At 40.8% G+C, this 24,439-nt stretch overlaps 1 protein-coding gene across 2 annotated transcripts in view; it reads left to right on the forward strand.

Annotated features, from left to right (window-relative positions):
- The window catches only part of ldlrad3 (low density lipoprotein receptor class A domain containing 3), a 79,211-nt gene extending 55,026 nt beyond the window's left edge, over positions 1-24,185 (forward strand). For both annotated transcript variants that reach the window (XM_079682810.1, XM_079682811.1), the window contains 2 exons: positions 19,519-19,915; positions 21,346-24,185. In XM_079682810.1, the coding sequence (XP_079538936.1) occupies positions 19,519-19,915; positions 21,346-21,550 (602 nt within the window). In that variant the 3' untranslated portion in view covers positions 21,551-24,185. The remainder of the gene's footprint in view (positions 1-19,518; positions 19,916-21,345) is intronic.
- The last annotated feature ends 254 nt before the right edge of the window (positions 24,186-24,439 follow it).

Below are 24,439 nucleotides of genomic sequence, written 5' to 3' on the forward strand. Positions count from 1 at the left end.
AAAGGAAAGAGCCAAACAGAGGAGCGCTGTTTTGGGAACAGGAAACAACAGAAATCGAAGAATAACAACGAGTGGATTGAATTTTCGCCAGAGTGGTGAGGTGGGAATGAAACACAGCAGGACTGATGAAAGAGGAGGGGAAGTATTTGAGGGAAACAGTAAACAAAGTGGAGAACAGGATTTTGAGTGACAAAAGGATATGAGTTTTTGAAGGTGGTCATACTTGAAGTTTAGAGGTTGAAGAGGGGGCCTAGGTTAGTGCCTGCATGCAACAGTGCTCTCATTCATGGTAATTACTGGAGTTTGCACCATATTTCACAATTGCTGCCTTGTCTTTTTTGGTCCTATTGCACTCTCTCCTCTGTCACTTTGATACCATTACACTCCCATCGAGTTTTTCGCAGTTTTGGCATTTGGCCCCAATATCCACTCTTTTCTCATCACTTCTATTTACCAGTTCACCTCCTCATGGCCCACTCTCTTGTCTTCTCTCATCATGGGCTTCTCCTCTTGCCTCTGTTCTCTTGCTTCCTCTGGCGATCTTCTTCGCTTTGCTCAGATGTGCAAGGCTTTAAACATAATGCGTGAGATCATAATACCCCTCTGTTTCTGCACTAGTATTTTTCTTCTGCCTCCGCATCGGTTTTTTTCTCTCTCCGCCTCTGCTTCACCCATTCTTCCTCTTTATGTTGTTCTCATTGTTTGGGGCTGTCAGATGACCTGCATGCTAGAGGCATGTTAAAGTCATGATGGAGATTGAGAGAGACAGGGAAAAGGAAGAGAAACAGGGTGAGAGATACAGTGAACAATAGAAAAGGGTTTGTGTGGTTGGTGGGTTTCACCTTTAGTCCTTCTCCTTACCAGCTTTGTTTGGTGGAGAGAATGCACAAAAAGCAAGGACAAGTATGCCTTCAGGACAAACATGTGCACAGATCTGTGGTATACGTACATGAGATGCTGGATTGTTCAAATTGGAGTATGGTTGTAAGATAAAAAGCAGTGTGTAAATGAAGTAATATAAATCTGTTTTTGATATCAAAATCATAAATAATATTAGCCTCACAATGCTGAACACATACAGTATATCCATCTGAAGCAAAGGTTAAAAGGGATTACTTATCATTAATCAGCATGGCATGACTAATGATAAGTGGTCTTCCTTACTGCTTGAGTTTCTTATCTTAAATACAAGTTTTAAGTCTTTGATAAGCTCAGATCCTAAAGCATGTGACGATGCATGTTGCCCCTAAATAATTGTGCTGCCTTGTGTGAAGCACTGTATGGGTTCTGACTGAAAGTAGAGGGCTGATCAAGTTGATTAATTAATGAATTCCTAAACACTCTGAATCACTTGTGTGTTGGCAGTTTGATCCCCGATCAATGAAAGGTATTGACGGTCCTTGGTTTATGTGCACATTAACCTTGACCTTTCTAAAGCCTCTGATGGCTACATTTTGTATTTCCATCGGTCACGAGGAGGATTTTCTTTGTGCCAGTAGAAAGTGGTGGAAAGGCTGAATAGACATTGTTATATGCATCTTAAAACATTTGCAAAAATGTAGATCTTGGTTAAGTATTACCAAAAAATATGTGTTTCTCCCTTTTGTAAAGCTTCTTAAAGCTATGTATTTTGTTTTCCTTATTTCTTTCTTCCAGGCAAAGGTTGCATCCATACACATTCTTAACACATTACAATACAACATATATAACATGACCTACATAAATAACAATATAAAAGACCAGCTTATGTATAGTGAGGCCTCTCAAGAAAAACAACCACACTCATTGCCTTATTACTATGATGATTTACAACTATCAATTGGCAGGGATTATTTTGTAGATTATCCCAAGTTGCATAGAAGCAACACGTTTACCACTTTCAGGCTTTTTCTGTTATAACTTTAAAATAATGAAGATGTGGATGAAAGGCTGTGTTTCACTTTGTGTGTGTTGGGGAATAAGTGTGTGTAATGAGGCCCGATTGCACTTCAAGTGTAACTTGCTCTAGTCCACTTTATTGGAAATGTCAGATGGCTTTTGACCATTTGATGTGTCAAACTTGTTCAAAATGTCGTCAGTTGATTAAACAACAGGGCAACAGTATTGCATTTCAAAATGGTTTCACGGTACAAGCACTGAGTGGAAGGAAGATGCTGCCCAAGTGCACTGGGAATGGCAACATAGAGTGAAATTCTGCCCTTTGTGAGAAATTGTTATGCATGTGTGGGTTCCAAAACCAGCTTCACTGGCAACAGGAATCTCAGAGGAAAGTAAATGAAGGTTGAAGGCGGACCAAAGTTCGGTTTTTCTCTCCGGCTGTAGGATTATTGTATTTCTAACATTTAGTCTTTCTTTGAAATGTTTAATAAGTAAAAACAAACTTGCACACCGTGTAGCTCTAGGGTGTATTTTGAGCTGGGTTATCTTTCATTTGCAAATGTTCAACTCTTATTGCCTGTAGAAGCCTGTAGGATATAATGTGCAATCATTTACTATTTTAGATGTAAAAACACATCTTAATGTGCCTTCCCTTTGCATGCACTGATCTATAGGCATTTCCCCTTCAGACCATGCACAATAGATATGGTTCTGTAGACCAACTGTGAGTACTCCTGAGGGCCGGCTTATGAGGGGGTGGGGGTGGTTTGCTAGCCTAGTTTCTAAAAGCAGCCTCTTCCAGCTCTGCCCAGCTCTGCCCATCTACTGGGAAACCTTTTAGCTGTTAGTATTCACAGAAATATCATCAAATCTCAGGGCTGTGGTTTTCTTTGACTTTTATTAAGATTCGTTTTCCCTCTAAGAATGTTTTGAAACATTATACAACTCCTAAAAACCAGGACTGAATATATGTTTGCTAGTCACCTTTTAGAAAGTAGTTGTGTTTTTTAAACTCAGAATACCCATTTGTGTATACAGTGTTTTACTGCTGTTTATTAGTTTAGGCTGTTAGACTAACCTAACTTAAACTCACACTAAGTTTACACATGGCAATGTAGACCTGTTTCTGTTTTAGAGGTGTTTGAAGATTACAGTCACATTAGTTCACTTGTACAGTATGGCCTACTGTGACTCTACATATTATTTAATGAGGTTTGTAAAAAAACAAAAAACTTGTTTTTGTTAATTGGATAAAGATTTCCAAAGTATCCAACTGATAGAGGCCTGTTAGCACACATTTAATAACACTGTTCTGTTGGTTAAACAGAAAAAGGACACCAACTGCACAAACACATGACTGATGATAAATGTTTACACACTGGGTCGTTTGTGTTTGGAATTGGGATGAAGAGATATCTTTGTGCCTGTAATTGAATTTGTGCCTCAACATACAAACTCTCCACTGAATACCTCATGACCCTCCTCTCTAAGTAACACAGTATCATACGACTCCCTCAGGCTACTGCTAACGCATAGCCGAAAGCTGCATTAATAATTAGAGGGGTACCAAACTGACACACTTACTCAGTGTGCCACAGTTTGATGTAAAGTCTGTCTCATCTGAGGTTGTGTGGGCTAGAGATTGTATTTCCGTCTTACAGAACATGTGCATGCATGCCTCAACCTGGCATTGATGGATGGTATCATGAATAAATGTGCATATTCTTAAAAGCCTTAATTACCGAGGCGAAACATGTGTGCAAATGCATGGATTAGGATCAATTATGTGGAAAAGTATGCAGTATAAGTGTATGTTAACGTATACAGCGCCTGGCTGTTATTGATTTGGAAGAACCCATTAATGGAGTTGTCTAAGCCACTAAAAAAGGCCCCTGCTGAGAATAAGGCATATCAAGAATCAACAAGATTAGAGTAACAGATTTGTTTGATATGAGCAGAGAAACAAAAGCATTGGGGAGGGAGAAGAAAAAATAACAGTTAATTGAACTTTTAGCAATACAACTAAGGAAAGAATGATGTCCATAGAGATGGATAACAAACTGGTGTTGGAAAGAAGGCGTGACCAAGGAAGTGAAGAAATGATATCAATAAACTAGCTGTATAGGACAAAAGAAAAGCAATGTTCCTCTCCCTATTGTAAAGGTTAAACACACATTGAGCCCCACTGCTTCATTTGTTCCAATAAGCCACAGGGCACATATACAGTATTACATGCCAAATTGATTTTAGAGGCATTGATCCTAATTGGCTGTTTGTGTTCAAGTCTTTCCCTACTGCAACAAGAGGAGTTTTGTTCTCTTCTGGTTAATGAAGCTTTGGTATTGTAAATAGCCTGGGGAAGAGGTGCAAAAGGATGCTGTTTGTCACATCTTTGCAGAGTATCGAACCCTGCTGTCAAGTATTTTTGGTCTTCAAGAAGACGTCAGGCAGCTACTTCCAGTTGTAGGCACTATGCGATGTGCAGGGAGATAAAAAAAGATGAGATAAAAGAAAGACTGGCATGCAATATTATCTGGGGAGTATGCAAATGGCCATACGGAGATGGTTACACACTCAGCATACCTTCTGATGAGACAAAACCAAGATTCCTGCTGTTTTTTTTGTTTTTTCCCTTGTCATTTCAGTCAGCACAGCTCCCCCATTGTTCGTTCAGACCGCACAGCGTGCATGGTCAGCATTCTTTGCTCCCTGGCTCCACATGCGTAAAGGTCACGACTTCAAACACTTATCTCAGAGAAGGTTCTGCGACGAGCCTTATCTGTGACCTCCAGGTACCAGCCACCCCGTAGGCACTGATACACTCGGAGCAAATATGTACAAGCTGCACAGCTGACCATCATGCTCCGTTTCTTATCACTCAGACGGACGCCATTGATTCCTCTCTCGCCGAGCACAGAGATACGAGGCGGAGCAATAGACCTTCAGCAACAGCCTGTGTTGTTCTGTTGTTTGACTTTGATAAAAGACGCAGGGGCTCCTCGAGCTTCCAGCAGGCTGACCAGGCCTATTGTTCAAGGAGGGGGGATTAAATGGTGGAAAGGCCATCGGGGGGTTTTGCTCAGTCTCTCAGCGACGAGGAGAACAGGGCAGAACTAAAGCCATGGGAGGACTGGCATTGTACATGGGCACTGATATTCTGCATGGTTTGTTCTTCCTTTTTCTTTGCAGACAACCTTTTTGTCTTGTTTGTGTGTGTTTGTGAGAATGTGAGTGTGTGCGTGTGTCATTGGAGGGTTTATCCCACTTGATCTGAAGCCAGATCCTGGCCTGACTTCACTGGGCCCCTCTCCTCTCTGAGCTCAGACTTATCATAGCGTGGCCTGCCAGGATAAAGTGGGCCTGTCGTGCGGGGGCGGGAGCTGCTGTTCACTGTACCTTTAAAAGATAAGCCTTGAGCACGCTGCCCATGTTTGCCTTTAGCCTCGAACAGCATCGACTGGCCCATTTGCATACTTAGTGGTTCACACAGAAACAAACACATAACCGGTGTCTATACAGATGTTTGTGTGAATGATTTTCTTTTTTCAGTACCTTAGCAGACCCGATTATGTAGCTATATATGAAATCTGTTGTTGGCAGGTTTGATTCATGGTAAACTCTTCAGTGATTGAAGTGGTAATATGTATGTCACAATCCCAATGTATTTGATTCTATTTTCCCATTGCAAGAAAGAGGTCTTTATGCACCATACTTGTATGTGTGGCTTTCATATCTTCTTTGAGAACAACATTAAATACTTAATATAATAATAAAACAATATTTTAGCTTTACACTCTAGACGTCTCTTGTTTCCACCAATTCTCAGTAGGTAATGTATCCAAAGGAATAGTGTGTGTGTGTGTGTGTGTGTGTGTGTGTGTGTGTGTGTGTGTGTGTGTGTGTGTGTGTGTGTGTGTGTGTGTGTGTGTGTGTGTGTGTGTGTGTGTGTGTGTGTGTGTGTGTGTGTGTGTGTGTGTGTGTGTGTGTGTGTGTGTGTGTGTGTGTGTGTGTGTGTGTGTGTGTGTGTGTGTGTGTGTGTGTTTCCTAAGTATACATTTTGTTTAGGAGCTATACCTGAGAGAGCTTCAAATGCAATATGATTTAAATATTATGGTGTGTATTTGGTTAAGGGAAAACATGAATGGCATTTGGCAGTTATATTAATTTACTTGGATCAATATGAATAACTTTAACTCCCAGTCCACAGCTTCATACACAAACAGAACAAAAAAGTTATATTATATTGACAAATGTGTGTCATACTTTCAACAGCTATACAATAAGCTGCATCACAGAAATGCCGTTAACCAGCTTTAGTGCACATTGGGACCAACTCAGCAGGTGAACCTGTTAGTGACAGCCTGAAAAAAACCGAATTGCTTAACTGCCACTTATCTGATCAATAAAACTGACACCAACACAGGCAGCTTGTGGACTCAAGTTAAAACAGGCATTGGATAAGCTAAAGCAACTACAGCCATTTCTCAAGGATATTAAAGGTGACTCTATGTACATTTAAAGCAAGTCTCTGTTACATTATGCTTTTTATACCACTTTTCATCTATAGGCATCTGCCAAGGTTTATCCCCCAAAAACCTATCTCTTGGAAACCTACTGTATTTCAAATGATAGTTTCTATAAATGCAAATATAACCCCCATCTCCAGAAGTTGTTCCTCTTACAGCATTGGCAATCACAAAACATTAAAAGGAAACTACCGGTATACTAAAAGCTTGCCTGTTTGGAATATGTTCCCAATTGGCAGTCAATTACTTAAAGCATTCAATACCAACAGTGAGTTGCTTTAAATGTGCTTTTAGAGAAGCCTCTCACATTCGGGGAAAGTCACATAATTAGCTGTTGGCTGAAGCACATTATTCATGTTGAAAAGTCCATTCAGTTCACACTCTTGATAACATACAGACTTCTGAGTGCTTTGAAGAGCTTTGAAACAAAGGTTTTGGTTGACAGTGGAACTTAAATTAGTGTTGAGCTGAGCAGGAATTCTGAGAGAGACACAACGTCACGCTGTAGATAAAACTTTGAGGAGGCTGGCAGTACATCACGGTCCTCGCTGCTGTACTACCCATTTATTAGAAGAGCCTTCTCCTTTGTTGTGTGCCTCTAAAATGTCTCTAACTATGTGACAGCATCTTTTGCTGATCAATTCAGACTTATCCTCCTCTGCTTCAAACAGTCTCTCTTCATGTTTCATCTTTTGTTGTTGTCAGGTTAGCTCCCATATACCTTACCTATTCAGTTGACCACATATATTACATCCAGCCCATATAGGAGGCTAGCTGTGATGGAAGCTCTGTGGTGTTTTGTGACAATTTTATGTGTCAAGTTTTACGGATTCTCACCCACATATTTTCCAGCAGATACTGTATGTGAAAACATTAAGTATTTCAAAGCGCCTTTGTGCTTACATAATTCTGTTATCACAGATTGTAACGTATTATGGCATTAAATCACCCTCAAGGCAGGAATATATTTCAGTTTAGAATACAACCCATTAATTTTAAACAATATTCACAAACCGCTTTTTTTTCTTCACATTTGAGCCTCATGATTTCCCTAATTGACTGTGATTGTCAGATCTGTTTTAACATTCAACCCCGACTGGGGCTATTTCGGTTCTGTAGGAAAGTTTTTTATGACACTTAATCCAATTTGCCCTCAACAGTCAATCGTCCCACATCAGCCTCCTGTCACAGAGACAGCTGAATCCCTGTCTCCTCTGTAACTCCTGCATGTCATCCTGCCTGCTGTTTTTTGTCGATATAGCTGCAGGCTGAGTTTATAATAGCCTCCTGTTCGTCCTATGGAGGCTGGTGGATCCCATCTCTGCAAATGCACAGAGGCCCGACCAGGACTGTTAATCTCCACGGTCTTATCATAGAGCTCCATCACATCATGGCTTTGGGCGTTATCCGTTTGTGCGCATGCGTGTTCTGTTTTTGTCCACTCTCAGGCTAGCCTCCTCCCCTTCCCAACTCACCTTTCGGCCCCAAAGAACAGTTGCCATGGTGACTGTAACCGTCAGGTTTGGTGGGAGGGGATCTTAGTCAAAGCCTCTCAGCGATCCCGAGCCACCTCTCACCCTCCCCATTCTTCCCTTTGCTCCAGGAGAAAATAGCGTACCGTTCACAACGACTGAATAGAAGAAAAAGAGTTGAAACTCCCAATTCAGTGCCTCAGTTGAAACATGTTATGAATAGAACAATGAGTGACACATCTTTGTTTTTGCAGCTCCCTCTGAGTCTGATTCCCTTATACACAAGCAGATGTGATAGTCATAGCCCATATTTCATTAAGTAAGTCAAGAACATAAGTTAGAGTCTTTCCTTGCTGTGCTACATTGGTTTCTCTGTTCCACTTCTCAATGTTCTCCCATGTTCCCCCATCAGCAGCAACATGAACTACTTTGTGCCACGGATCCAGTTGTGGAAACTCTCTTGTTGTTTTCTCTCTGCAAATTCAAAATGAATCTACCTTCAGCAGCCGTTAAGCTTAGCTCAGTATAAACACTTGTGACAGAGAGAAAAAAGCTAGCCTGAATAAAAACCCATGTGAAACTAAATGTTGAGTTCTGAACTATTTCTTGGCTAGGTGCAGTGACCCTCAGGGAGACCTCATTTAGTCCCAAAATGTCAATCTATTCTTGTAGTTAAATGTACTTTTATGGCAATACAACCATCCACCCCCTTTTGAAGTTATGATCTTGTGAGACTGACGGTTGAGCGGCCCAGATCAAGCAAGGAGGCAGAGGCAGAACGTCCAAAAATATAACCCGAGGTGGGCATTTATTAAAAACAATGTGCACAAAGTTCACACAGCCTCAATCCTGCTGCTGTTCACGCGAGCCCAGCCTGCAGCCACCAGGATCTCACACACCCTATCAGCCTCTCAGCACTACAAGAAACAGCACTTAAATATACAGACTAATTAGACACAGGTGAGGGGGAGCAATTAAACACAGGTGAGGGGGGAGTAGACGACCCAGGGCCCCAGGTGCACACAATCATCAGCCACAGACATTCAACATATTATTTGCACCCTGATTACACTCAACCGCTGTCATCCTTATCCCAGCATCCAGACGACATTTCAATAAATACGGTTTAATCAGTTAAAAAAATACTACTTCAATAATTAGTATAAATTATGTGCAAATACGCAATGTTAACTGTACTGTGCAATCACGCTAATAAAGTGCAATATCACCCGGACCAAAGCCTTCAGTCCATAGTGACGAAGTCGTCACAGATCTACACCATCTAAGTAGATGATATAGGCACATAAACATTGTATGTTTACAAATACCTATACATTATGTTGACTCAATGTAATGACTCCGACATGCTGCACCATACATTAAATATGAGAACTGAATATACTCACTATTGTTAAATATTTAGTGTTAACTATATATTGCCCTCTTATATCTGCCCCGAGCTTACCAATAATGTCACTATAGCAAAGCAGTCACAGTAATCTGCATTGTTATTGGTTATTAAATCAGTCTTACATCTTATTACAAGTACTTCATGTTGCAGTACTTACTTCTATCAGCTGCACTCTTTTTTATCTAGACCCAACCTTGCTCTCTATTATTTTACATTCTACGTTGAAGCTTTTTTTACATTTGCTGCTCCTTAGATAAATCAGTGAGTGGGCTTTCTTTCACCTGCCCTTCAACCTTCCTGTCCTCTCCTTTCCATCTGTCCCTCCACGCTTCCTCTCCCTCCCCCTCCCCCTCCTCCTCCTCCTCCTCCTCCTCTTCCTCCTCTATGGATGTTTTCCAGATGCCAAAGTCATTCATTAACTCTAACCCACGTCCCCTCCACTCGTCTAGTGGCCAACGGTAGGCTGTGACTGAGTGTTATGGGGGGGTCTGATAGTGGCAAGCAATGGAGCGGACAAGTTATTACAGGACAGGCAAATAGAGGCCCGATGAAGCATGAAAACTTCCCTTCCCCGGAGCAACACACACACACACACACACACACACACACACACACACACACACACACACACACACACACACACACACACACACACACTGAAGGATATGCCGAGAGACTAAAGGACATAGTCAGAAACAGACCGAAAAAAACATGAATATATGGGCTTACATGAGACCATGAAGAAGCTCTTGATGAGAAAAAAGGGGGAATAAAAGGCAGGCAGGCTTGTAAAGTACTTGTACATGCACAAACAGCCTATCCAATAATTCCTTCTTTCTCTGTGCATGCTAACAAGAACCGACATATAGTACAGGGCACAGCAACAGGAACAGGGTGACAGCATGGGACATGAATATTAATACTGGGATGCCGGAGGGATCTGGAACCGTCCCGATGCAGAGCAGTTAACATGCTTTGCTTCCCAGCGTGGCTTGGCAGAGCGGATTTCAATCAATCAATCTTTTATGTCCCACCCAGAGGGAAGTTTGCTGGCGGGGGGGGGGGGGTTGTAAAAAACAATATCCCGGAACAGAGGACAATGAGGGTGAACACATACTAAAGTGTAGGGTGCAAATCTTAAGATCGCCGGAGAGTTGATAAAACACATATTTAGAGACCGAATAATCCTAAAAGTTCAATTCATGATCCTTTTTTCTGTGTTGAGATTTATGTTAAATTCTTTCCATCTCTCCTTCCAAATCCAGGCAGCATGTAATGATTGCAATGAAGGTAGTTGCTCTAAACGCTTTGGCAGGTCAGAGCGATAAAGTGTTTAATTTGCCACAAATATATTGTGTGACGCACAGTATAATAAAAAATCTGACATCCATGAATTGATGACATCGGTCTTTGGTCTCGAGTTCAATAAGAACATCAAATGCTTCCAGGTTTCTGCTAGAAATAAACCTGAGTGTTTCACAGTTCCCTAGAAAGGATGCCTGTGTCCAAACCATTTATCAGTGTTGCCCAGGTGGATGTGTCCCATCTTTAAGGTACAGCAAACAAACAAACACCATATATCTAGAGAGCAATAGGGAAAACATGGGAGCTGGGATAGAGGCGAGGCATGGACCTTTTTCATGCTCTGGGATTAACGTGTGATCTGTATCTGGGTGTCTTATCTAGATAAAGAAGGTTGTATGTTAATGGAAGTTGTACATGCCCACACACACGCTATCAGCATGGGGCTGGATCAGCAACATCAGACCACCTCTGGAGCTGATGTGGCTTGCACAGTGATTGGCATTGAATAGTGTCCGCACATGAGATATGATGGAAATAAATCAGCTCAGGCTCTGCTCCGCTAGTAACCAAAACGATGCATCTATAAAGGATCATTCTCATCTCCAAAGTCAACGAGAAAAACATTGAAACATTTACAGTTGCTGCATTTTGTATCAGAAACAGGTTTATTACCAGGTAGGTTTATACTTACGAGGAATCTGACTAGGTGTCGTGGTGCATACATAAAAGTAAGACAACAATTAAAAAGGTATGCTACCTGTAACGATACAATGCAGTAACCTCACCTCACCTGCAAGCCTACCACCTCCCCACTTACTCAAATCCATAGAAAATGTTAGCAAATCTAAATACAAAATGCAGACAACAATTGCTAGGAGTATATGAAGTGTTTGTGTTATATTTCATATGCAGACTTTAGCATACAACTTAGTGACATTTGGTCAGATAGATGGTAAAGCCATGATATAAAGTTATGATTTTAAGTATAGTGTAATGACAGTTTTGCCAGCCCATTCACTTTTCATACTATGTTTTTCTCTCTGCTAGTAGTGGAGTCTGACGAGATTAAAAGTGCACCAAGCTACCCTCAAGTTGCTGTTTGTAGTCTCCCACTCCTTTTTTTTTTTTTAGATATCTCCACCATGTGGCATGGGTTTACTTAGCTCATTCTGGAACAGGATAAAAGGATTTCTGGTATTTTGTTTGTATTGCTGTTTTAGCTCACATGAGCATCTGAGAGCAGTCAGTGCGTGCGTGCGTGCGTGAGTGTGTGTGTGTTAGCATTTTTTTTCTGATTAACTGAATGGTATATATGTGTGCTGTATATGGTGACTGTATTTGCGTGGATTGCACATGTGTGCATCTGTGGGTGTTTGAATCCAGATGGAATGCTCCCCCCAAAACACAACCCTCACCCAATGCACACCCTCCCCCTGTTGTTGATGCCCACCCAACACTAGCATATAGTAAAGTGTGAATGTGTGTATGAGTATTTGTCTGTTGCCATGTGAGCTTTCTGCCCCCTAGTGGTTTCAAACCATCTTCTCTTATAGTATTGGACTTATTGTGCTGAAAAGCCTGTCACTGGTTCTGAACCTCATTGTATCACCCTGTCGTGTGGGCGTAACTCTGGCAACAGAGCTGCCAAATTAGCCAGAAGCCCACACCTGTAATTAGCATCAGACAAAGTGACTGCAATAAGGGAAAGCACCGCTGTGACCAGCCTGCCTCGGCTGAAGACAGGCGCACTTAACACGCTCTGTAGCGGCATACCCTGGAGTGCTGAAGCCAGGGGAGTTTTTTTTCCGTCTTACTTTGGACTCTTTTTAAAGATGGCACTTTGTGAATGTGAAATGAGTTTAGGGAAAGTACAGCACATATGCCCTATGCTTTCCCTCAGGAATGAGCCGGGGCAGGGGAAAGCCCCATTCGCCTTTCTTCACAGGCATTTTAAGTGTGGCAATTAAGATATGCAGGGTCTTTCATTAGCCAGATTTATTTTCATTTTATTTCCCTGTTTTGACAATTAGCATATTAAGTTGCAGGTAGCCAATCAGGATGAAGGCATTTACACCATTTAAAGAAAAACAATTATTGTATCTACACAACCCAACAACATGTCTCCTGTTCATGTGCAGCATAGTTTGATTACAGACAGACAAAAGAATGCTTGTTTTTCCAATATTCTGTCTCATCTTGTTCTGTTCTGACTTTATTTCATTTCATCTATGAACTATTTTGATCTGAAAACGTCCTCTTTTCTTGCTCGTTGGCTATGCTACAGTATAATGTAGTTATTGGAGTTTTCTGTTGGTCTTTCAAAGTCCTTTCTAATAGTAAAACACAGACACATGAGTGGACATAGTTGTGTTTTTAGAGAAAATCATTAATATTGTAGGATCAAGTGTACAATCATTTTTGCTTTAATTCTATTTATTTGAATATTATGCTTAATTGTATAATAAAACAAAGTATACCATAACCATATATAAGTTAACTGTTTTGATAAGGTTCCCTTAAAATGGGTATCAAAAGACACAATGTAATGGACATTTTCCAAATTATAATCATGTCTCCTTTTGTTAATTATCTTTTGTTGAATATCAAGTTTCTTTTAGGCTGCATTTACTATAAACTGATGCTCTGGACTTGCCAGACTGTTTGAATTGTTCTATTGGCCTTTGTATCCACATTACTAATGATTGTTCATGAAAAGTAACAATGTGTAAATATTTTGTGAAAATTCAATGTCAACCCTTCAATATCGTCAAAATATTGATATTGGTCAAAACATTGTGATATTTGGTTTTCTCAATATTGGCCATACCCAAGCCCAATACATTCATTTATACTAAACATTTCCACTGTGCCATTATATATTTCCGTCTTTAGTTTTTACCTAGTTTTACCAAACTGAGTTAACTCTGAATCCATGAAGATGTTAGAACTAGTTTTCACACAGCATTAGAAGAAAAAGGGACGTTTCAAAGATAATGGGGCTAATTATCCTGGTTTTAAAAAGAGAAGACCGCAGCACAGAAAGAGATCCAGGCAAAAAGAATGTGTTCTTGCACTGACAGAAATACAGCAGGAGGTCCCTGGTACTTAAGGCTAGTTTGGAGCAGCATGCGTGGAGTTCAATTGTATTAATCGTTGGTAGAGGAGAGAAGAAGTGTGCGCATGACACTTTAAAAGACGCTATGTGCTCATCTCCTCTCCCTCTCCCTTTGGACTTTCACATCTCTTTCCGCTTCTGTCCTCTTTAAACTCCTCTCTTTGTCCACTGTTGTGCTGTCTGTGCTGTCCCCATACCTCTCTCCTCTCTGGTTAATACGATTGACACAGACTTCAGATAATGATACGCAAAAAAAGTGGTATACTGGAGAGAGTGGAAACAGGAACATGGCTGGAGAGTGTAAAGGGAAAAGGAGAGAACGTGGGGAAAGATTGAAAATCGAGATTTGGCAGGTTTTTGCAGTTAAGTATTCCACTGAGTGCATAATCCAGGCTCAGTGCAGTTGTTGTATATCATAAAAGCAAGGTACTGTACATGTCATCTCCATGCCGGTAAATTATACAAGAGGGGAGTAGAGCGTAAAAGTGAGTGCAGAGGAAAGGAGGAAGCAATGGAAATCACAAAGCAGAGAGGGGGGAAGAGGGAGGCATCAGAGGAGAAGGGGGGAACAAAAGGCACAGGAGTGGTGAAGAGGAGGAGAGAGGGGAGGGGAGAGATGTGGGGAGAAGGCACTCTGATGTAATTAAAGTGGCTGAGTCGAGAGGCTGCACCTCGCCCCCTCCCCTCCACATATGGAAGGTTTATGAATACAATATAGATACACTGTTAGAGGTGCCAATGTCACTGGGGAGCTGCAGAGTGATGTTGATGCTGCATGCAGACCCTTTTAAAACACCCCAAGCTCCACTCACCAGTCCTCCATGATGTTCCTGATCCAGATGCTGAAAGATAAAAGAACATACTAATTCAATCAAACACTTCTAGCTTAATAAGTTCAACTATTTGTCGATGTTCTATTACAACTATTTATCTACACTATACATACTACTACATTTATCCATACTTATAGAGTACTGCTTAAGTGACATGTTGGTGTAAGCATCACGCCGGTTCCCTTGACAAAAAGTAAATCCCAATCTTTCAATTTTTTGCATAAAATAGGACAACGTTCATATACTGATAAAATGACCTTTGATACTATCCCGGACTGACGAACCCTTAGACACGCCTAATTTGCTGGAATGACTTAATTGGTGTATTACTGCTATGCACTCAATTTATGTACGAGTATATGTGAGCACTCATTTACAAGTGCCATGTCTCAAGATCATTTCTTAACTGTCAGAGGTGACCTATCGTGTTTGTTTTGTTTGTGACTTTTTTTGTTTTGTTTTACCAGACAGGTGCGCTGTTTACTCTCTTTCTCTAAACTTGTATTTCTTACCTGTTTTTGTATTACCTAAAGCCCAATTTGATACTCTGTATACCACTGTTGTCTGTTATTTGTCTGAAAACCCAATAAAAAAAGACTGGAAAATAATAATAATAATAATAATAATAATAATAATAATAATAGGACAAAGTTTTATGATAGCTGACATTTTCATACTAAAAATCACTGATCAAATTGTATACCTACAAGCCAAAACAGCAGGTCTTTGTGTGACTATGGTAGTCTGAAATTGAAAGACCTTACATTAGATCAGCTTCCTTCACTTTAGTCCTTGTGCAGTCAACAGTGTCCAAGCAGCTTTGCAATTTTTCTATTTTTCTGACAGTACAAATAGCCTTCTTTAACCTTTGATGTCAAGTTCTACAAGAAAAGACAGGAAGGCCTCTAGTGAACGTTGATGTTCAACTTTGATCATGACCTTTCCATCAAATAGATTTGGCACAAAGTAGCACTGTCCGAGAAGCTATTAGGACCAGGCACTATGAGTACATGTGGTGAAAGCTCACAAATCATCCTTTGGTTCAGAATGACCTGTTATGTCATTCGGATGGTGACAGACATCAAGGCAATACATACTGTAGTGTTTAGCCCTACAATTTGTTATAAAATGATTTGATAATTAGATTAGATATACTTTATTGATCCCAATTTGGGAAATGTTTTAATGGTTGTGAGTGTGTGGCTTTTACCTGTGCCCTTTGATTCCCCTTAAACACAACATGTGCCCTTCTCAGCAGTTCAGGACTTTTGATGTGCGGAACTTCACAGAAATTAATGTTCTGCCATCAAAAAACAAAATGTGAATGTGTCCGTAAGGTACCGATGTCTGATAAGAAGTGTTTCTTTTGAACCAGAATTACCATTGATATTGCAAGACCCCCTAGTAGATCTTTGAATGTGGTGATCACACCTTTCTATGTACCATGACTACATCTAACCGCTCAAAATGGACTAAAACACAAAACGTAGAGCTCAATCAATCACACACACAGCGGGGGGCGGGGCACAGACACAAACAGGACCTCTCCCCTCTAACAGAAAAGAAGCTTCTTTTCCTTTTTTTCTGTCTTTTCATCTCCCGTTTGATTTGAAACAGCCTTTCATGCCTCTATCGCTAATGTAGCGAATAGGCTCCCATTGTTAATGTTACAGCATTATGAGTTCCCTTTGTGTGTGTTCTCTCTGCTCCTAGAGGACTGCACTGAAACCTGATAGGCAGCGTAGGGTGGCAGTGGTGGGATCTCTCTATTTGTGCTTTTTTTTCCCTTACTAGGTAATTATGGAAATAATTCTTCTTTGTTTTGGCCTTTCTCTTCTGAGAGTCCAGTTCATAATTAATTGGTAGCGTGAAAGACTGGCCAATTTTAAATCACAAAGGAGGGGTCGAGGGGGCTTGTTTTATTGGCTGGTGCCAGGTTTTGGCGGCGGGCGGAGCATCTGAATTAGATTTAGATTTAATTAAGGCACAGGGCCTCTGACTACACACTAGTTCATAAATAGGTTGTATACCAGGCTGGTTGTTGTTGGGGATTCAAAAGCCTGTGTGCACATCCCCGCTTATTTCCCTCTCTCACACGCACGCACACACACACACACACACACACACACACACACACACACACACACACACACACACACACACACACACACACACACACACACACACACACACACACACACACACACACACACACACACACACACACACACTCTCTCACACACTGCTGAAGCCTCCCCAAGGCTTTCAAGGTCAGGTAGACAGAGGAAACATACAGCATGGTGTCTGGAAGAACAAGAAAACACACTCAAATGACAGCCAGCCGCTGTGTCCACAAAATTGCTCTTACAAATATTGACTTTGAAAGACTCCCCAACCCCAAGACACCTTTCGGGAATGAATAGTTTGACATTTTGGGATATATACACTCACACACACTTTCCTGTTGAGAGTTGATAAAAAGATTGGTATCACTCATTTCTAATTTCTCAGGTTCAGGTTCTTTATTTGTACCCGTAGGTAGTTTGCAGAGAAAAAGACAAGGGATCCATCCTGACACACTCTAAAAACAAACACAAACAACTGACACATCTCTAATAAAAGGACTAATATAAAGTACAAGTACACCCTGCTCCGTCAAATCTCAAAATATTTCAAAAACATTTAAGAAGAAAAACACTAGTATAAACGGACATTCAAAATGCATAATTAAATTTAAAAAATAGGCATCTGTGTGACACTCCTATGATGTGTTAATGTGTGCAATATCTGCTGGGATAAAACTGTTTTTATACCGCTTCGTTCTACTCTTTGGGACAATTAACCTCCGGCCCGAAGGAAAAAGCTTAAATTCTGAGTGCAGAGGGTGGGAGTCATCGTCCATTATGGAGCTGGATAACCGCTGTAACTGCCTGAGGTACAGGGTCTCCAGGTTTAGCTGTGGCTCACCAATCAGTCTGCTGGACCCCTTTACGATCTGATTCAGAGAGTTTCTGCTCTTTAAAGTCAGGTTTCCAAAACATGACATTAGTGAAAAAGACAGAATTGACTCGATAGAAGCACGATAACACGTGATCATCATGGTTTTGTCAATGTTAAAATAGGACAGTTTCCTAAGACAGTACAAATGCTGGTGCCCCCTTTTGCACACAGCTTCACAGTTTGGATCAGAGCTCAATTTTGAGTCAATAATTGTCCCGAGATATTTGAATGATTGCACAAATTCTTCTTTCTGATTCGCGATTGTTAAGACTTCATGTATGTGGGGATGTCTTCTAAAGTCAATTATCATGTCCTTGGTTTTGATAATTGATTTCTGTCATTTAAGGTTTTCTTTTTGCACTTCTGCTGTAAGAAATAAAACTGCGTATCCCCATATCCTGTTTAAGGTCTTTATGTTAAGCGAACTTTGCCAGCTGCTGTAGCTTTCCCAAAATGTGGAACTATTCATTAACTTACACATTGTGACCCTTATTATATGTGTGATTTGAATGCCAGTACATATTTAAGAATATTACATAATCTACTTGGAAGTAGAGTTACCTCTCACAGGCATTTAAGTCTTTGTGATCAGATTCATAATTCACCATTATGTGCTCAGACTGGTTGACTTTTCCTGGAGCTCTACAGGTTTCATTTAAATCCCCATGTAGCTCTATCTTGTACATGTGGGGGGAATTTCTATCCTGCGCTAAACACATCCCCCATGAGCCTGTAAGTCTATGTAAGCCTGGAATACTTCAAAAGGTCTAAAAAGGCTTGCATGCTTTGCAGTTTCATTGGATCGAATCCTTACAGATGGAAGCATTTTCAGACTATCGATTAAACCACAAGATATCTTGCCATGGTCATCTATTGGCAAGCTTTGCTGGATGTATACTCGACTGTCTCCAATTGGACAGAGATATGATTTATTTTTCATGTATATGAGGCATTATACACAGTCTGTTAAGCAGTAACACAGAAACCTAAAACACGAAGCATAGAAAATTGTTCCGATGGGTGTTTTGAACTTTTTAGGAGGCACATGGCGGTTTGATGTTTACGGACGCCTGAGGCATTACTATAATTTGAACTGAAACAGCAACTATAAAATACTTTTATGTAGCTCATTGCTCATTAGCCCAGCCTTACTGCAGCTTCGTAATAAAAAGGATTCCTTCCACTCTCCTTCCCTTTCTCCTCGGTTCAACGGTACTGTCTGCCTGTGAGCAGCAGGAACACCATTTACACCAGCCTCGCCCCAGAGTGCCTGATTGAAATTATCACTCTATATTACCAGTCAACGGAAATGTTTAAGTGCTATTCCCTCTTCCCATCTGGAATAATACGCTGCAGTGCTCCCTAGCATTACAGCCTCATTTCAGGCAGCCAGTTGGCTGCTCTGCGTTTCTTACCACTGGCCATGGCCTTTATCGCCAGCGTTAAGTTCCCTGCACTTCTAAGTAGTTTGCAGTTTCGCTGCGACAAACATGGTTATGTGTTACCGCCCCTGGTGTTCCTCTGCCTTCTCTCATCTTCAATGCCCTGTTTTATTTAAAGCTGCTGTAAGCTGTTTGGTCGTCACAAATAATTATTTTGCCTCTTTTCCTTCTTAAGAGTGAGGTCCATACTTGTGAACTGTTGTCTCAAAACTGTGCTCCGCTCTAAACATGCTGCTCCAGCTTGTCAGACTGCTGTTATGCTTGTTATGTGGCGCTCTAATCTCCAAGAGAGGCTGCCTCTATTGACTCACAGAACACATTTCAGGATGAACCTAAGATACTATTAGCTGCTTGATATTCAGGCCTGTCTCTGCAACTCCACCTCTCACCATTGTATTTCCTCAACCACCTATTACCTTGTTTCCCTCTCAATTGGTATGCCCTTCATTGGCCTCCATTCACCACCACTCCTGCTCTCATTTCGCCAAGCTCCTAAATCATCCGTCCTTAATTAGCTCTTTGTCTCTCCCCCACAGAAGCTCCGGGGCAGAACTTTGTGACTCTGGACTATCGCCTGCGCTACTACCCCAGCATTACGTACGCCGTCATTGGCAGCGCCGTCATCTTCGTCCTGGTGGTGGCGTTGCTCGCCCTGGTGCTTCATCACCAGAGGAAGCGAAGCGTCCTGCTGCCCAGAGGCGTGAGGGGGAGCTCGTACCACCACCACCAGCCCCTGCTGCTGTCCCGTCTGGTCATTTTGGAGCGGGGCCACGTCCATCCCGGGGGTCCAGGCCTCTCCCCCGGCTCCCCCACCGCAGCGGGCCAGTACAGCTCAACTCCTCAGGCACTACATCTGCTGTCTGGGACCCTTTATCCCTCCGGACTCTCCATGGACTCACCTCCATCATACTCACAAGCTGTTCTGGATGTCAGGTGAACAGAATAATGATTCTAACAGCTGTATGAGAGTTTATAATCCACTCTCTGTATTCATAAAGCTATTTGTGCACTCTACGCCACAACTCAACCAAAAAAAGCAGAAGCAGTGGTGGTAGAAGTTGTCTCTATAGCTAAATCTAATTTAGTATATCATTTAATACAACATAATAAACTGTAATTGAATTGTCCTCTACTAGGCTGGGTAATCTTTTACAGTTATATATTATTTATTTAATTATGTAAATTCAATTATTTGATAAAGGATTGTTGTTATTAAAAAAAAGCTAAACATACATTATTTCAAATAACTTACAGTGAACATTGCTCTAGAGCAGGGATGGGCAACTTGGATGGTGGTGGGGGCCGCAGATTCACTTGGAACACACAAATTCCATGTGTTGTATGTAATTATTAACAAATATACTTAGTCTGACATCTGCATTGACATTTTTCAGGGAACATCCTCTAATAAGCTCACTAAACAAATATCAGTTCACAGAAATGTTATTTCATTTTTACAAGTGGCATGTTTGTATTGAACAGCTTATTTAACAGTGGAATAAAACGATTGGAAAGCATGGAGAATGTGTGTGCATTGAGATTAACCATTAAGATGACATAAACATGAAGTCATGAACACTAACCCAGACATTAGTTGTCTAACTTGAACCTAAGACACTTGTAGCCTGTCTCTGCATTCCACTTATTCCACAATAAGGAGAATGTCAACACAGACACCTGTCAGCCCGCTCTCTGCTGTTCCTCAGCGGCGCTCCCCTTCCCGCTGAATTATGAATGAAAAGCGTATAGTAATCATAGATAACACGGCAGGGTCCGTGACAATTTGGTTTCATCTGATTTCAAATAAACAAAGTCTTGGTTTTTAGAATATTAAACTTGTTTCGCCAAATTCAGATGATAAATCCAACTTTTAAGCTTGTAAAAGCATCATTACAAGCGGCAACCCAACGCCACAGCAGGCATAACAACAGCCGGGGTTTCTTGTGAGTGTTTCCACGGGAAACAAACACAATACACACAAACGCGTCAGATTATTTTGCAGTATTTGAAATCATGTACGCAGCTCGCGACGTAACTAGGAGTCTAGTGGACAGTATCGGCCGCCATTTGCCCAACCCTGCTCTAGAGAATGAATCAGTGATTAAAGTCATCACTTTCTCTGCAATTACCTGCTTCAAAATGAATTGTTCAGGATCAATATGTGCAACCTTTGTTCAAATTCAAAATAAATTGGGGAAAAAAATAAAATGTTGGGAATGAGAGTCTTACAGGTGTTCTTAAATATTCATGTGATCACCAGCAGAGTGTGCTTCCTGAATATTGCTGCTTGTCAAAGTAAAAGAAAATCCAACACTAATGGCCCTGACATCACTTTCTTCTTCTTCTTCTGTCTTTACCCCCAGTCGGCCTCCCTGGTTTGATCTTCCTCCTCCTCCGTACCTCTCAGAAGGAGAGCTTCCATCGGAGGGCGAGCTGCCTCAATACGAGGGCCCACAGGACCCTTTGAGCCTCCCCACAACGCATCTCTCTGCACCCTCAACACCCAGAACTGTGGCCTCAGGCACGCAGCCCACTTCCAGCTCCAGAGGGGAGTCGGAGCAGCCGTAGCCTCTCTGTTGGTAGAACTAGTCAGAACTCAGAGACTGCAGGACTGACGGAGCAGGCTGCAAGGCCACGAGGCCAGGACAGTCCAGAGGAAAGCCCTGCGATGGAGAATCCACAGGGACTGAGAGACTAAATGATGCCCTAAACTCTTGGGCTGATTGAAGCACTGGATTGAGATGAGTTTATCCTGCGAGACCAATGTTGTATGCTGGCTCCCCCTACTGAGGTCAGGGCTGCACTACACCCTCATCTGTTAGACGTTCATTCATTTCTCTACAGTTGCCTTCAGTTGACGTGCACTCCCCTTGGAAATATACTCTGTATGATACATTACAGTTACCATAGCCTGCATCTCTAAAGAGTTAAACTTACACTTATTATGAAGATATTCATTAAACTATCACATAGGATAATAACTGAAAAGGTGGTTGTTTTTTATAGTGTAGTTTATGGAGTAGTGTTATTCTCCAGTTTAACTCACTTGGAAAGCACTTACAGCGCCATGCATCATTTTGCAATACTCCTTACCATACTTCACATTTTACATCCACAATGTTTTCCATAGTGGGCTTCATAAGAGATTTGTATTGTGTTAAAGTGGACCTATTATGCTATATAGTAAAAATATATTGTAGGGCCATACCTATACAAAACATGTCTGTGAAGTTCTTTGCTTAAAATACCAAACAGATCAGCCATTGTAGCCATGCCTCATACTGCTCATACCCCTCTTTTGCAGCCCTGTTAGAGAAAAGCGGATTTTGGGTCCTTAGGTTAAAAAAAAAAAAAGAGGAGGCGGAGCTAATAACTGATCAGAATTCTACCGGTGATAAAGTACAATTCTTCGCCATCCTGTTCTAAACCACATCAAAGATTATTTCTGAAACAGTATGGAGCTCAAATGCTTTTTCTCTTGCGGGTTTATCACAAGGTGAGTTCCTTTATTTATTTCCTACTTTTTAAACACATGTGCTCTAGTACAGGTTAGCTCTGAGTGTTAGCGAGGCTTGCTAATGTAAACAAAGACACGATTAAAAACACAGGCATTGTTTCTGATAGCAACTTTCTGTGGGTCCGCCGACGATTTGACGTCATATCGGCACCAAATCTGTATCCGCTCGCTGTACCCCCGTTTTAAAAAGATTTGGGTACGGAGGAAAAGAGAAAGGGTTTTATTTTTCTGGCGCTGCGTGAGTTCCCCGACGCACAGGTGACACATATATATGTATAAAAGACATCAAAAAGTGCATTTTGCATGATAGGTCCCCTTTAAAATTGTAAATGACCTGACTGACAGATAAAGTATGTACTTTTTAGGATCACTGCTACATTTGATGATTTAATGTACTTAGTATGTAGCTTTGGTATGTTAATGCCTTATTTTCACCGATGTCGACACATCTTTTAAGTCAAAGAGAAGACGATACAGTAGAGTGATTTTAATAATAGTGTAACAGGAACAGCAGCTCAATCAGAGGGGTTTTCACTGTTGAACCATGACCTAATAATAGGACTACAGTATGTTGGTTATAGTACAAATCAACACTTGTTACTCTTTCAGTGGTACTTTAAACTAAACTCATATAAGCAGAATGTTTTCGTGAGGCATATCTAGGTGAGGTGTGGAGGAATATTTGTTTTTGTCATTTGGTTAACGTCAAACCTAAACAGTGAAAAGGACCATTGAGATTTGTTAAAAATAATATTGAGGTACATATCCTTACCAAATGAGCTTCATTAATCATTCCTCTAAGCAAAAGTATCACCTCTTGGTAAATATAACGTTTTATTACATTTCTGATTAAAGACCAATAATGTTTCTTTATGTAGACAAAAATAAATCCAAATGATTGTGTTGAGGCCTTAGTGTTTGTTAGTTTGGCCCTTTGTATGTGAAATGTATGATGGCAAAAATCCCCTATTTAGATCCTCTAAAAACGGTCCAGTAGTAATCTCACACAACATACATTGAAAAATATCATGACCTATATGAGACTGTTCAGACTTTTGTATGTATATAACTGTGTCATTCAGGAAAATCATCCTCAATAGAATTAGACAATGACGGATGAGTTCCTATCTGAAGGATCTGTTTAAATATGTTCTTTTGTTTTTTGACCTTTCTTCGTTCATTACAAAATGTTCAACACTGTACATGAATACAGGAATATGTATGTAAAGAAGTATTTAAAAAGTAGAGTGTAAAGCCAGAGGTGAATGTGTAAATGTAGTTGTGCCTTGCACCTTTCTTTGTCCTCCAGGGCCAGCAGTAGTAACGCAGGCAGAAGAAAAACAATAAAAACCAAAGATAATCATTTTGAACCACTACCCTCCAAAGGAATGACTATGTTTCACACTGTTTGCTCCTTTTAATATTTTAAAAAGTTAAAAGGCCTATAGAGTAAAACAGAATTGATGTTATTTGCTGTAAAACTGGAAAAATAGTTCTCAGGACGAAATGTATACCAGCCTGTCAGTTGTTTGTTTCTGGGGTTTTTATTAAGGAAAGATCAAACATCGTTATTTCTCTGATTTGATCTCCTGAGGTTAATTACCTGCATTTGTTACGTTGCCTATCATGCTCTTTTTACCACCTTGTATTCTTTATTTTGAAAGTAATATACAATTCTGACTCAGATCGTGTGTTTGGGTCTTTTACTGGAAATCTCATTGTACGGTTTCTCTGGAAACGGTTTCTCTAAAACCATGTGTATTGCAACGTATGGAGCTTTACCGCAGGACCAAACTTAGAACACAGTTCCCTAGATAATAAAGATAATAAATGCTGCTGAGTCTACACTGTGGGTAGAAACAAATAAACATTCTTTGGTGGAAGAAAGAAATGTGATTAAAAATCCTGCATACTAAATGTTACTGAAGTTAGTTGTAGAA

The sequence above is a fragment of the Notothenia rossii genome (assembly GCF_949606895.1).
Source record: "Notothenia rossii genome assembly, chromosome: 5".
In the NCBI taxonomy this organism is placed as follows: Eukaryota; Metazoa; Chordata; class Actinopteri; order Perciformes; family Nototheniidae; genus Notothenia; species Notothenia rossii.